Source organism: Alligator sinensis, unplaced genomic scaffold (genome assembly GCF_000455745.1).
Source record: "Alligator sinensis unplaced genomic scaffold, ASM45574v1 scaffold343_1, whole genome shotgun sequence".
Lineage (NCBI taxonomy): Eukaryota > Metazoa > Chordata > Crocodylia > Alligatoridae > Alligator > Alligator sinensis.
The window spans coordinates 312289-325141 of NW_005841947.1; the positions used below are offsets into that span (position 1 = coordinate 312289).

At 48.8% G+C, this 12853-nt stretch overlaps 1 protein-coding gene across 1 annotated transcript in view; it reads left to right on the forward strand.

The window, feature by feature from the left end:
• LOC112549683 (cell surface glycoprotein CD200 receptor 1-B-like) overlaps window positions 1-10142 on the forward strand; it is a 27134-nt gene extending 16992 nt beyond the window's left edge. The window contains exons 3-6 of the mRNA XM_025199700.1: window positions 875-1183; window positions 5421-5675; window positions 6404-6509; window positions 8669-10142. Coding sequence (XP_025055485.1) covers window positions 875-1183; window positions 5421-5675; window positions 6404-6509; window positions 8669-8738 — 740 coding nt within the window. The 3' untranslated portion in view covers window positions 8739-10142. The remainder of the gene's footprint in view (window positions 1-874; window positions 1184-5420; window positions 5676-6403; window positions 6510-8668) is intronic.
• Window positions 10143-12853: the final 2711 nt, after the last annotated feature.

Here is a 12853-nt window from a genome sequence, read left to right on the forward strand (position 1 = left end):
AGGTTTATTTCTGTTCAAGAAGTCCAGGTGCTCTACTCTGCACGGATACCCCTGCATCCCTAGTCAGGGTACCACCACATAGATTTTAAGAAAGTGTACTTATGTTCTTTATTAGACTCAATCATTCTCTTTTGTTTATTTTTTATAATTTTTTAATTTATTTTTGAGAAGAGGGAACAGAAATTGAAACCGTGGGCAGTTGGGATGGGGCAAATATATTAAACAGGTGGGACTCATGTGGGACTTCCTTTTGCCAGAGGAACTCAGTCTACACTCAGGCTTATACCAGCATAAGTACAACAAAAATAAACCATATAATGCCATATCAATGCTGGTAATTTTATGAACTATAGATCAGGGTGTGTACTTCATGCAAACCTTCTCTGATACTGCTGAGCTTCCAGCTATTAAACCTAAACTCCTGCTGTGGATGGCACAGCAGCAGCAAAAGGCCAGAAATGGCTGCAGTCTAGAACAGCACATGGCTAAGGCTGTGCTCTCCTCAGCACCATTTTTCATCACAATTGCTGCCAAAGCCAGAAGAAAATAAAAAGTTATGCCAGGAGCTCCTCCAGCACAGCTGTGCCCTGAGGGTCAGCCAGCCTCCACCCCACCAGGGCTCACCTTCTGAAACGTGGAACTGTAGCTGCAGTAGGGATAAGATTGTACGGAGCAGGGGATAATCCTACAGACTGGGGGCACAGACACACATTAAATTAGCTGTCTGTGATGGAAGCTATGAATATAAGGAATGGCTCTGAAGAAATAAGGTCTGAATAAAATAGTGCAGTGCATTACAGATCATTGTTCTAAGGCTTGGAATGACTTTCTAGATGACTTCTCAAGTATCTTCCTCTCCCTGTGCCTTCTCCAGAAAACATCAGTGGGTCTACTGGTAGCAAGCTTCTGCTGACCTGTCCTAGCTCTTCATGGGAGAATTTGATAATAGTAACTTGGAAGATACGACCACGGAAGGGAGCTCACTGCAGCCTGGCCTACAGGGAAGATACACGCACAGGGAACAGAACAACCTGCAGTGAGAGACTGGACTGGAAGCCTGAACCAGAGCAGAATTTTACCCTTCAGCTTTCATCAGTGGAACTCACTGACGAGGGCTTTTACATCTGTGAAATCCTAAGCAGTGATGGGAACTTCCACCGATGCTACCATCTGACTGTGTTAGGTAGGAAACACCTTGTACTGTTCTTCAGTGGGCTAAATGATCAGACCCAGGCCTGACACACCGAGCTTCTCTCCCCATATGAGGATGAGAATGCAGGCTTGGAGTGTGCCCCACAGAAAGATCAGCCAGGGATAACCCCAGTCACATTTTGATCTCTGATTCCTGCGATTAATGCCCTCTATCTCTGCCCCCACCTTCTCCTTTCCCTCTCTTCAGCCTCCTTTCCTTTCTGCTACCCCTTGCAGCAGTGGAGCCTCACTCTTGGGCTGGAAGGAACAGGCAGGCTTGAGCAAGTTTTCTATTGGGTATAAAGACCCCGCTCTGTTAGAGGGGACCTCTACACAATTATCCCCTTACCCAGCCATGTGTCCCCAAAAGTAATTTTCATTAGGTTAAACCAAGGCTAAGGAAAGGTGCCAGAGCAACAGTTCTAGTAACTGAAGCCTTCTGTTCACAGCAGATGCGACTCCGCAGCTAGCACTGAGACTGATGGGTACACAAAGGAGAGACAAGGAAGTGGAAAATCCATCCAAGGCCAAAGATGTAGTTTGGGCTGATGGGGTAGTTCTTCTCACAGCTGCGTTTTTTCTTATTTTCAAGAAGGAGCCAATTCCACCTGGACAGTCAATTAAACACTTTCATTCCTGCAGAAAACTGCAGCAGTAGTGTAACTTGGGGAGTGCGGGGTAGAGCCGAATGGGGCAGTAGCCCTTGGTTGCCCACTCTGGCGGGGAAAATAAAGATAAGCACCACCACAGCTGCTAGCTAGTTGTGCCACTGCCTCTGCTGCCCCACATGCTACCAGTGCCCAGGGTGCAGATGCTCTTCGTATGCCTCTGAATTTCAAAGTAAACGTGGAAATAAATGAGCCATTTCCCCCTTGAGACCTGGGGTCAAGATCACTGATGAGGGCTCTTAGACCTGTGACTCCTGGGGCTGCCCAGGAATGGGCTGGATTGCCCCTGGAGCAGCACGGAAACATGGCAGAAGGGCAGCTGAGTGTGCTGACAGTCAGGGAAGGCAGCAGAGATGTGCATGGGGCGCAGGGCTGCCTGGGTGGGCTGCTAACTGGCCGGGCGCTGCCCCAGCTTGGAGGTGCCTGATGCAATGTTTCCCTGATCCCACCCAGGTTTCCAGTACCCTGTGCACCATCCCCACTGCCTTCTCCGGCTGCCAGCATACCCAGCTTACCCCTGGGGCACTGCAGGGAGGTGGCAGGAGAGTGACTGGGTGTGCTGGCAGCTGGAGAAAGCAGTGGGGATGGTGCACGGGGTGCTGGAAGTCTGGGCAGGCTCGGTGACATATTTGGATCAAGCGCCTCTGAGCTGGGGCAGCACCTGGCCAGCTAGCAGTCTGCTGGAGCTTCCAGTGCCCACTGCGACAAACCCACCACCTTCTCCAGCTGCCAGCACACCCAGCTGCCCTCCTACCACCTTCTTGCACTACCTCAGGGGTAAGACAGGCAGCTTCCAGGTGGCCCCAGCTGTCCTGCTGGCTGCAAGTGCCTGCTGAAGGCAGAAGTAGCAAGGGACTGGATCCTTTTTTTTGTTGTCAGAGTCTGCCCACCCCTCTCATGGGCAGAGATCAATCTGCTGGAGGGACAAGTGTCTCCTGAGCTGCAGGGGGCTCTAGTCCTTCCCTCCATGGTAGTGGCACCCTGTGAGTTCACCCAGGAGGGCTGCTAGTGGGCCGAGAGCCCCCCCAGCTTGAGGAAGCGTTGGATCAAGCTGCATGCTGCCTCTGAGCTGAGGCGGCACCCGGCTTGCTAGCAGCCCACCTGGGCAGCCCCAGGAGGCACTGTCATGGAGGGAAGGACTGGAGCCCCCCACAGCTCAGGGGCTGCTCAGTTCATTGGCAGCTTGCCCCCAGCCACAGGCAGGCTCTGGCTCTGACAAAAAAAGAAGGATCAGGCTCCTTGGCACAACTTGCCACAAAAATTGGTATGGTGGGTTTCATTTAAAAACCCACTGTTTCAATTTAGAGGGCATGGAATAAAACCCTGAGGACTAAACCCCACTCACATATACAAGCGCCCAACTTGAGATCAGAATAATCCAGTGAGATAGCTTGGAATGTGGAGTTGGCTAGGAAGAAGCAGACACATTTGGCAAACCAAATTGTTTCCCCAAAGGAGGCAGAGTAAAGCCTGGAGGCTGTATGTACGGATACGCTTCTTGTGTGAGGGTTCAGCCAGGACATAGACAGCTGGGCCTGCACATAGGACCTGAAGGGAAACTAGGAGGTCAGACGGGTGGGGGTGCAGGTTACCGGGGCATCAGGTCTGAGTCTGGTTCAGTGAAGCAGGGATCTGAGGGATGTAGTTCAGCGTGCAAGAGGAAGTTAGAAGCCGGGGGAATCGGAGAGCTGGGTTCAGAGTTCAAGGAAAGATGAAAGAGCAGGGTCAGGGAGAGCTGAAGTCAAGTCAGCAGCCAGGGGAATCAAAGAGCCCGTGAAGATTTTCAGGGAAGATCCAAGATCAGGGTCAGGAAAAGCAAGGCTGAGTCAGGAGTCAAGACAACCAGGGACAGCAATGAACCTGAGGGTTGCCAAAAGAGATGGAGGCTGCTGTTGTCAAGGCTGCAGGTATGCTTAGAAAGGTCTAGTGGTGCACTCAGCAGCCAGTCCTGTTACAGGGAACTGGGGCAGTCGCATTAGGCTGGGTGCAAGACTAGGTGTGGAAGCTCAAGAGCTCGGCCCAGCTGGGCCTGACAAGTCAGAGGCCTTGACATCTGGTCCCAAGCATTCACTTTCTGGGGGGAGGCTGAATACTTGATCAGGCAAAACAATTTAAGGCAAAGCTCACAGGAAAGCACCTTTACTGACGGGCTCCCAGCCTTCCTCCGGTCAGCTGGTTTCCTGATTTGCACTTTATCCCTGAACTGTCTCTAATCCTGGTGTCAATGTACAATATGGTACCCAGCCTTGCTACTGAGGAAGGTTTGGAGGGTAAGATAAATCCTCAAGGCCACTGTAAGAACAGGACTTTTGTGGTGTGGAGGGGCAAGGCTGCATGGAGCAGGAAGCTCAGTTTCCTAAAACCAGGAGTGAAGAAGTTGCTGATCTCTAGGCCAGAAAGGCAGGAAAGATTGGTACCCACAGCAGTAAGCAGTCCTGGGAGGGTAGCAGCTAGAGCAGGAGGTTTACCAGCTTCCAGGGGGAACCAGCTGCCTAGCAATAGGCTTTACCAAGACTGTGCCTCAGGCCAGGAGTGAGCTGAAGGCTGCAGGCTGACCTAGGACTGGAGACTTGCCTCTTGCAGAGGCTCTAGAATGGATAATGGGAAATCCCTGTACTGTGGCTGAGGCAGACATCAGCTGAGCAGTAGGGGTGGGGTGGGCCACTATATAGGTTTACCTCCCCAGCAGGAAAAGTCCCTCTGGCCCTGAGTATTTGGGAGAGGAAAACTCTGGAGGAGAGCAGGGAACCCGTACCTACAAGGGGAGGAAAAGATACTAGAAGGGGTAAGGGAGCCTCCCCTTATTGGTGAGTGTACCTGACAGGATGAGATTTTGGTGAATGCCTGGTTCTGTTCACCATGGGGAGGTTGTATTTCTGTTCAAATTGTACTGATAAAAACTGGAGGAGCGGCTGAAAGGGGTAGTTTGGATGCCATGTAGCAGAGTGCAGAAGAGCACTCTGAAATATTTAACCTGGAGAGGGCCAGGCAGAGGTTGTAGGGCCCAGTGCCAGAGCCAGGGTCAGGGACCCAAGTAACAGAAACTAGGAGAGGCAGGAGATGTAGTGAGAAGAGACTGAATAGGACGTGTGAGGAATGGTGGGTGCAGCTGCAGAGGAGGCTGGAGGTCACACTTAGGGTCAAGGAGAGAGAGGAGATTGGTCTGAGGACTGTACCATTAGACTCCTCCTTAAGACAGCAACGCAACCTCCCCAGACGCCAAGTTTCATCAAGACCTTTTTTCTATGGTTGGTGACAAGCAAAGGCATGGCAGATGAAAGTAAAGGTAGAGAAGATCATAAAAGAGACTGGAAAGTCCAGGATTGTCCCACAGGGAGGGACATCAAGGCTACCTTTTGCATGACTCCTGTCACCAACTGGAAGTGCTTTCATTTTTTAGTTCCAATATGATACCAGAGGGCACATCATGTAAAGAGTCTTCATTGCCACACTCCCTTCATCCCATTGCCCTCGCTGTGCTAGGCTTCTCTGGGTACAAATGAGGAGGGCACCATGTTAAGCACATCAAACCAAATCTTTCCCCTTTCTCCTGCCTTGCAGTCCCTCCCGAGGTCACCGTGAATTGTGACGGAAGTGGCAATGTGGTGTGCAAAGCAGCTGCAGGGAAACCAGCTGCACAAATCTCGTGGGTCCCAGAAGTCTGTCACAGCACTAAGGATGACTCTCACCCCAATGGGACAGTGACTGTTCTCAGCACATGCATAGCTAACGCCACTGCGGACAGTCAAGTAACCTGCTCTTTCTCTCACCCAACGGGAAACCAGAGCCTGTCCATAGGCTGCCACTCAGGTAATGGTGAGTACCACTTTTATTCTGTTCAGGCTGCACTCATAATGAATGAACCCTCATGCATTTCTGCCCAGGGAAGCTACAGTGATACTGGCCAGGCTGTAGCAGGAACTGTGAGCCCTGTAAACTACTGGGATAGGGAAATCTGGCAAAGCTACACAAATCCTCCATAAGACTCCAGACTGACACAGGGACCTTTCCCTGTGCTCTTACCACAGAAGTGCCTCACCTGGCACAGGGCCAGGTAGGGGACTGTTAACTGGCTGTGGAGGCTTTCACCAGTTCCCATGTGGCCTAGCCGCTTGGGAAAAGGGAGATTTGAGCTGTATTTCTGGCTCTGCTGCAAACTCCACGCGTGAGCTTGGGAAAATCCCCAAACCTATGTGCCTTAGTTTCCCATTCTGAAAAAGAGGGAGGGTTCCTTACATTTGTCACTGTTGGTGACTGAGTGGGAGGACTAGGATGGGATCATTGTTTGCATGCCTCGTTCCTTATACATTTCCACTAAGGCAGCCAGGATTTGCCACAGTCACAGGATACAGGCTTGGATCCAGGACCTTTGATCTGACGACTGTGCCAATGCTGATGTTGTTTTAGAAGCAGGCTGCAGTTTCTCCATGATCCTATGAATGTTTTAAGATGAAGGTTTAATCTGCCTGTGCTCCTCAGATGGATGCAACACAAGAAATAATCAGTAAGGACATGTAACTGAAATAGCAACTCTTTCTGTTTAGAAATGGGTAAAGTGGGTCTTCTGCGGTGGGTCTTGATTCTTCCTGGTCTCCTGAGCTTGCTGTTCATATTGGCTTTCATCCACCTGTGCCTGCCCTGTAATCACAGGTATGTATCCTATAGCATTAGTAAATCAATTTATCTAGATCTGATATCATGCCAATGGTATTGTAACAAACCCTGCAACCCCAGAAACTGGCATAGAGAACCATCAAGGGAGGTTTCCACATTCATATAGGGATGCTGAGGATCAGGGTCACCAGCCAACGGGCTAAGGAGATTGGGCAAAGCACAGGTAGATACATGTTTTAGTGTACATACACTTAGGATATATATGACAGATAATAAACAGTGGGTGCGATTACACGCATGGTGGATGGTGCAGTTGTTACTGTGCAGTCATTTAATACTTGCTTTAGCAAGTACTAAATGACTACGCAGTAACTAGCATTACTGCGCAGTCGCGATGCCGCATGGCTATTTTTAGAAGCTACCGTGCAGTAGCTTATTGCTACTGTGCAGTAGCATTGGAGTAATGGTTCATGCCCACCCACATTACATTGTGTGGCAATAAGCTACAGCAACATAGCTCATCGCTATGGCAATGTAGCCTCTCATGTAGACTGTCCTTTCTTCTGTAGCCTTCTGGGAGCTGTAGTGCATGCTACAATTCCTTCTCCCAGTGCCCTGGGGGTGCCCAGGAGCTGTAGTTCTCTGTACAACATTACAGGACATGACAGTATCATACAAGTATACAATGCCATTCAGCCCCATCGGATACAGTCATACTCACTGAACATGTGGCAGGTGCAGCAAAGGGAGGCATGCTGTACTTCAGTAAGTGCAACACCCCAGGGGGAAATGCATACAGGATCATTAACCTGCCTACCTCTTGCACCCAGGGGATCTTCCTGTGAGGATGGAAAGCCAGCAAAGTAAAGCTGTCATCTACATATGACAGTATCTGTCAGTCATTCATCTCCTTTGGGGCACTAGGCAGGGGATCTGCTTCTCTGCCCCATGGGCAACTTGTAATTGCTGAGGGCTTAACGGGGCTACCTGGTAGAAGGGCAGTAAAGAGAACCGTCAGTGTTGCGTTGTGTGAGGAACCTCCCCCTATAGAGCTGCACTTCTGACCATGCGGGCCTTCACAAACTGACCCTGAGGGAGGCAGTTCCAGGATAGGACTGCAAAAAGTACCATATTTTGACCTAGGAAACTGCACCAGGAGAGAACCTCATCCATCTCCTCTTACCCCTTTGTCTGGGCTCCTGGTGCCTCACTTCATGACCTTCTCCTCTTCCCTCACAAGGGGATTTGTTCTTACCCTTTCAGTGAGCCTTAACTCTGTATGGCTCCTGTCCTACAGCCTGGGTCAGCTCTGTAAGGCTCAGGCTGGCTCCTACCCTGCAGCCCTTGTTAAGGGCACTGACCCAGATACTATTATTCAAGGCTAGCTGACCCCCAGCCCCTTCCTGCAGACTTGTTCTGGAGCTGCATTTGAGGAACTCCTCCAACACCCCAGCCTTGCTGCAGAACACACTGGCCTTCAGTCTCTGAACAGCTTCTGCCCCAGCAACATCTCTCACTTCCTTGGTTCATGAACCTCCCTTCAGCTTGCACCTAGATTTCAGCTTCTAGATTCTCCCTGCAGGTCTGCTTCCTGACTCCTGACCCCAGTATGTCTAGTCCCTAACCCTGGTTTGACATTTTGGGTCCTGACTCATGGCCTCTGACCCTGACCTTTTAACCCCCACTCCACGCCCAGCTCTACCCACTAGAGCAGCTGACCTGGTGGCCCAGGACAAATTCCACTGTTCTGCTCTCTCCTGGTGCTAGGCACTCCCTCAGCTGTGAGCAGGGGCTCCACAAATGCAGGATCATGAGACCAGAAATGCAGTCAACGGTTCAAAGCAGATGGTAATGGATGATTTGAGAGAAGACCTTTAGTTGTCCTTGGGACAGCAACACAACTGAAGGGTTTTCTCCATAGTGTTACTAGGGCAGAGTGAACAGGGCACCAGCCCGTGGCACCTATTTAAAGCAGATGCCAGAAGGGTAGCCCAGGAAAAGTGGGCAGTGCTTGACATTGCCTTTCTGCACTCTGTGGGTCCCACAATTGCTAGTTACACCTCTGGACTTGTTATTTGCAGAACAGAGAAGTTCTGAAAAGCCGGTGTCCCCCTGGTCCCCAGCAGAGAGCTCACCTGCCTAACCTAAGGCAGAAGATGGAACGTCTAATATTCTGTTGTTTTCCCTTCACACAGGTTTTGTCACAGATCCCAAACTCTGGCAACTGGTCCTCCAGACAGCACTCCAGTAAGAAAGGCAATATAAACCAAGATGACACCACATTATGGTCTGTGAGGAGAAATTGTCGGATTCTGCTTTCTGGAGCTGTTTTCCATAAACTGACCACTAGACACTGACATATGCAAGACAGAACCAATCAGTACCATGAATTAGCCTTGCAACATGTGCCTGTGTCATGGTCCCTGTCTCAGACTAGGATCCTTGGCATCCAAAGGCAATGGGCTTTGCCAAGTCTCTCTCATTACATCAGTACAAGCTGTGCTGACAACAGCTGTGATGCAAATGGCTCTTGGACAGCCAGCAGGCCATGGATGCTAAAAGTCTCTGTCCGTCTCTATCTGTCTCAATTCATTGTTATAAAATGAGAAGCAAGTACTGTTAAATAAGTGTGACATAAAAATGAAGGTTACTCCCCTTATTTCTTAGGGAGTGAGTAAGTTTACATACACCTGGGGGCCCAAAGTTGGCAACCCAAGACAATTTTTTTTTTTTTTTACCAACTGCATTTTTTTTTTTTACTCTCACATATTTTTATAAAAATGTGTTACAAACTTCAAATAAAATCTTTCTGCCAGGATCTGGACAAGGGCTAGTTTCAAATTTATGGCTCTAATACCAACCATACTAAAAAGTTTGGTTGGCAGTAAAAAGATTTGCAACATATAGGTGCATTCCCATAAGCGTGCAAGTGTGCTTTCCAGTGCCTTTAGCTGTTTGAGGTGCCACAAGCCACACACAGTGCATGTGCACCCATGCAACATGCTATTAATTTGCAGCATGGTGGGGTTTTTTTACAAAAGGAAATCTTGGTGCCAAAAAAAGCAGCGTGGTGCACATGGTAGCAACAAGTGCTGCCTTAAACCAGAGCCTGGCTAGCCAGAGCCCAGCTCTGGCTGCTGGTCAGACTCCAAGTGGCCAGCTCTGCACTGATCAGAAGCCCCACCTTGTCTCTTACAATGGGAGTCTAGCAGACCTTATGGACTAATATAACTGCTCTGCAGCACAAACCAGCTTGTATTCAGCTCCAAGTTTAAAATCTACTACCTCCTCAACCATGCCATGTTGAGATGGCATGGTTGAGTGGTGGTGGTGGTGGTTTGAGCATGACAACGACCAGCGGGTAATACACCACAGTGTGAATTGGCAATGTATTGGGTTGCTTCTCCATTTCTTTCTTTCTGTATAAATGCTAATTACTGCAGGACACAATGAGGCCAGTGTGTGTGTGTCTGCTTCTTCCTTTGTCCTGTAGCCTTCTGGGAGCTGTAGTGCATGCTACAGTTCCTTCTCCCAGGCCCCTGGGGGTGCCTGTCATGACCCAATGATTGTGTGCGCGCTTCGGCACTGCAGAATTATTTCCCGCCACATGGAGCTTTCTTTGCACGGTGCAATTCTCAGCTGCAGAGAGAAAACCCCGGTGCAAAGGAGTTCCCGCCGCCCATATGTAAATTTGTTTCCCACTATTGGCTGTTTCTAAATTATTCCCACGTGGCTGCTAGCGATTGGCTTGCTAGTCGTATAAGAGGTTTGAGCAGTTTCCGCCCAAGTTGTAGATGACTCCACAACCATCTCGTGGGGACTCTGAGCATGCAGCAGAGTAATAGAAACTTTGTGTGTGTCTCAGAGGAGTTCGGCGGCCTGATCAACCACCAACCTCTTCCCGTCTCGTTCGTTAAATTCTTAAGACATATCTATGGTTTTTCAAGGGTATCCAGAGCTCTGTCGTGTTTGTTTTGCGGAGCCTAGCAAACTCCGTGCATGTGTCTTCGGTGGAGCCTAGCAAACTCCACTTGTGTTTGTCTGTAACTGCAACTCAAGAAAGTTTTTCCTGCCTGCACCGCGACCATCTACGGTGTAAGTAAAACAGTCTTTAATTAACTGCTACGAGTCCGTGCCTAATTCTAGTCCGTCGTGCCAGAGTCCCCGCCCTACCGTTGCGGGCTCCCGGCCACAGCCCACCGCGCGCCCCCGAAAGCCTCAGACCGCTCCCAGCCCGCACAGTGCCCAGGAGCTGTAGTTCTCTGTACAACATTACAGGACATAACAGTATCATACAAGGATACCATGCCATTCAGTCCCATCTGATACAGTCACACTCGGTGAATGTGTGGCAGGTGCAGCAGAGGGAGGCATGCTGTACTTCAGTAAGTGCAACACCCCTGGAGGAAATGCATACAGGATCATTAACCTGCCTACCTCTTGCACCCAGGGGATCTTCCTGTGAGAATGGAGAGCCAGCAAAGTAAAGCTGTCATTAGCTTTAATTAATTGAGTCTGCTCTGACAGACTCAGATACAGCATATTTACAGCATGTCGGAGCAGGCTCTTGTCACATCTACAGGCACCCTAAGGTGCCACCTTGCCCTGCCTTCTTCCTATTACAAAGAAAAGCTATGGTATGTCGCATAGTTCTAAGTTAAGCACACCAAAGTTAGGAAATGTCCAAACGTTTCTGTTTTAAGCATTCTCCATCTGCCTTACACATGTGCATGAGTGACACGGTGTTTAATTCCATCTCTCTCAACCTTTTATACCGTTACCTGTTCATGAAGTACTTGTGCACCTTTCACATACAGTCAATTGCACTAGGGAGGCTTTTCATTGATGTGCTGATTCTTATCCTCATTGAGGATCAAAACTGCTGGTGTAGGGTGGTTTGGGATTGTGTCTGGATTTTTACACAGTACTTTTGGTTGGATTGTACATTATGGAGCAGAACAGCAGCAGCACCACAATGGTAAGTGTGCAACTGAGGGAGTGTGGCACCTGTTCTTAACACTTTAATATTTCAGAGGTAACTTCCCTATTTCTTATAATTGCCACTTCCATTCCAGAAACACAACAAATAATGCAGGCGGACACTGCATGCCAGACCTACCCCCCAGAATATGCAACATCCTGGGTGATATATAGGTAATATCAGAAATATCCCACCAACTTTGTAAACTTTATAGGGGAGAGGTGAAGAGGATGGTATTTGGACTCTGAGCCAAAACCCATCCTCTTCTTCTTTCTTCCCCTGCAGAAGACTTTCAAGATCAGAAATTGAAAAGGATGAATAAAGGAAAGCATGAATCCTTTATAACAGTACAAGAAATAGAAGAACATAGTAAATAAAAAGAAAGTAGAATAGAAATAGATATACATAGGTAGCCAAGTATCAATAGGTGAGTAAATAGATAGTGTGTAAATGATAGTTTTAAATAGTGTATAAGTTTAAATAGTATGTATAGTGAACAAGTAAATAGATAATGTATAAATAGTGTATAAATAGATAATGTATAAATGCTAAATAGCGTATAGATATAGGGGTTCAGGGAAGCTAAAACCTGACTATTTTCTTCTCTTTTTCTACTAATTGAACAGTTTTTTACAATGTTTTAGTTAATTTTTTACTTTTAAATAATGCCTTTTTTTCTGAGAAAAAAGACACGTAAATGCACCTAATTTTATTGTTGAAGTAAAGATTTGAAATCCATATAGTTCCTTCTGGATGTTGCATGTTTTTTTTCATAGGCAGCTTGGCATGCATGGCAGTCTGTGTGCTTTGGGGGTGGGTCTGAGAGGTCACAACTGTGCCCACCTCAGCATGGGGAAGTCTTGCTTGGGGCCGTTTCTGGAGTGATGGGATTACTGGAAGACAGTGGCAGGGTGGATTGGTATGTGAGGTCCAATGCTTGTGCAATGGTTGTGTTGCCCCCCGATACCAATGTACAGGAATCCTGGCAAGATAGACTCCTGAGGGGGCAGCACCTTTTGGTAGACCCGCACACAGAGTGCCCCATCCTAAACCCAACAAGAAAAATTGGAACTACTTTGCCAGGGGACAGCCTTAACATTAGAAAGAAGGCAACTAGCAACTTCTCAGACTATCATGAGCCTATGCTTGGTTTTTCTTTTTTGCATCACCTCCACCACACCCTTTCCCTGCCGGGCAGGGGGAGCAACTCATCCCGCTTTCCTAGCACCATCAGGCAGGTCCCCTGTGCCCACACATGCTGCATGGATGCTGGGCAGTGTTCGGGGTCCCTGCCAGGTTGGGGCAGCTGTCCTGGGCATGGGGCTCCCCGGGACCCAAGGAATCTTAATCCACCTCTACACCACCCCCACCCCAACCCCCGACCCAATCTGCCATGCTG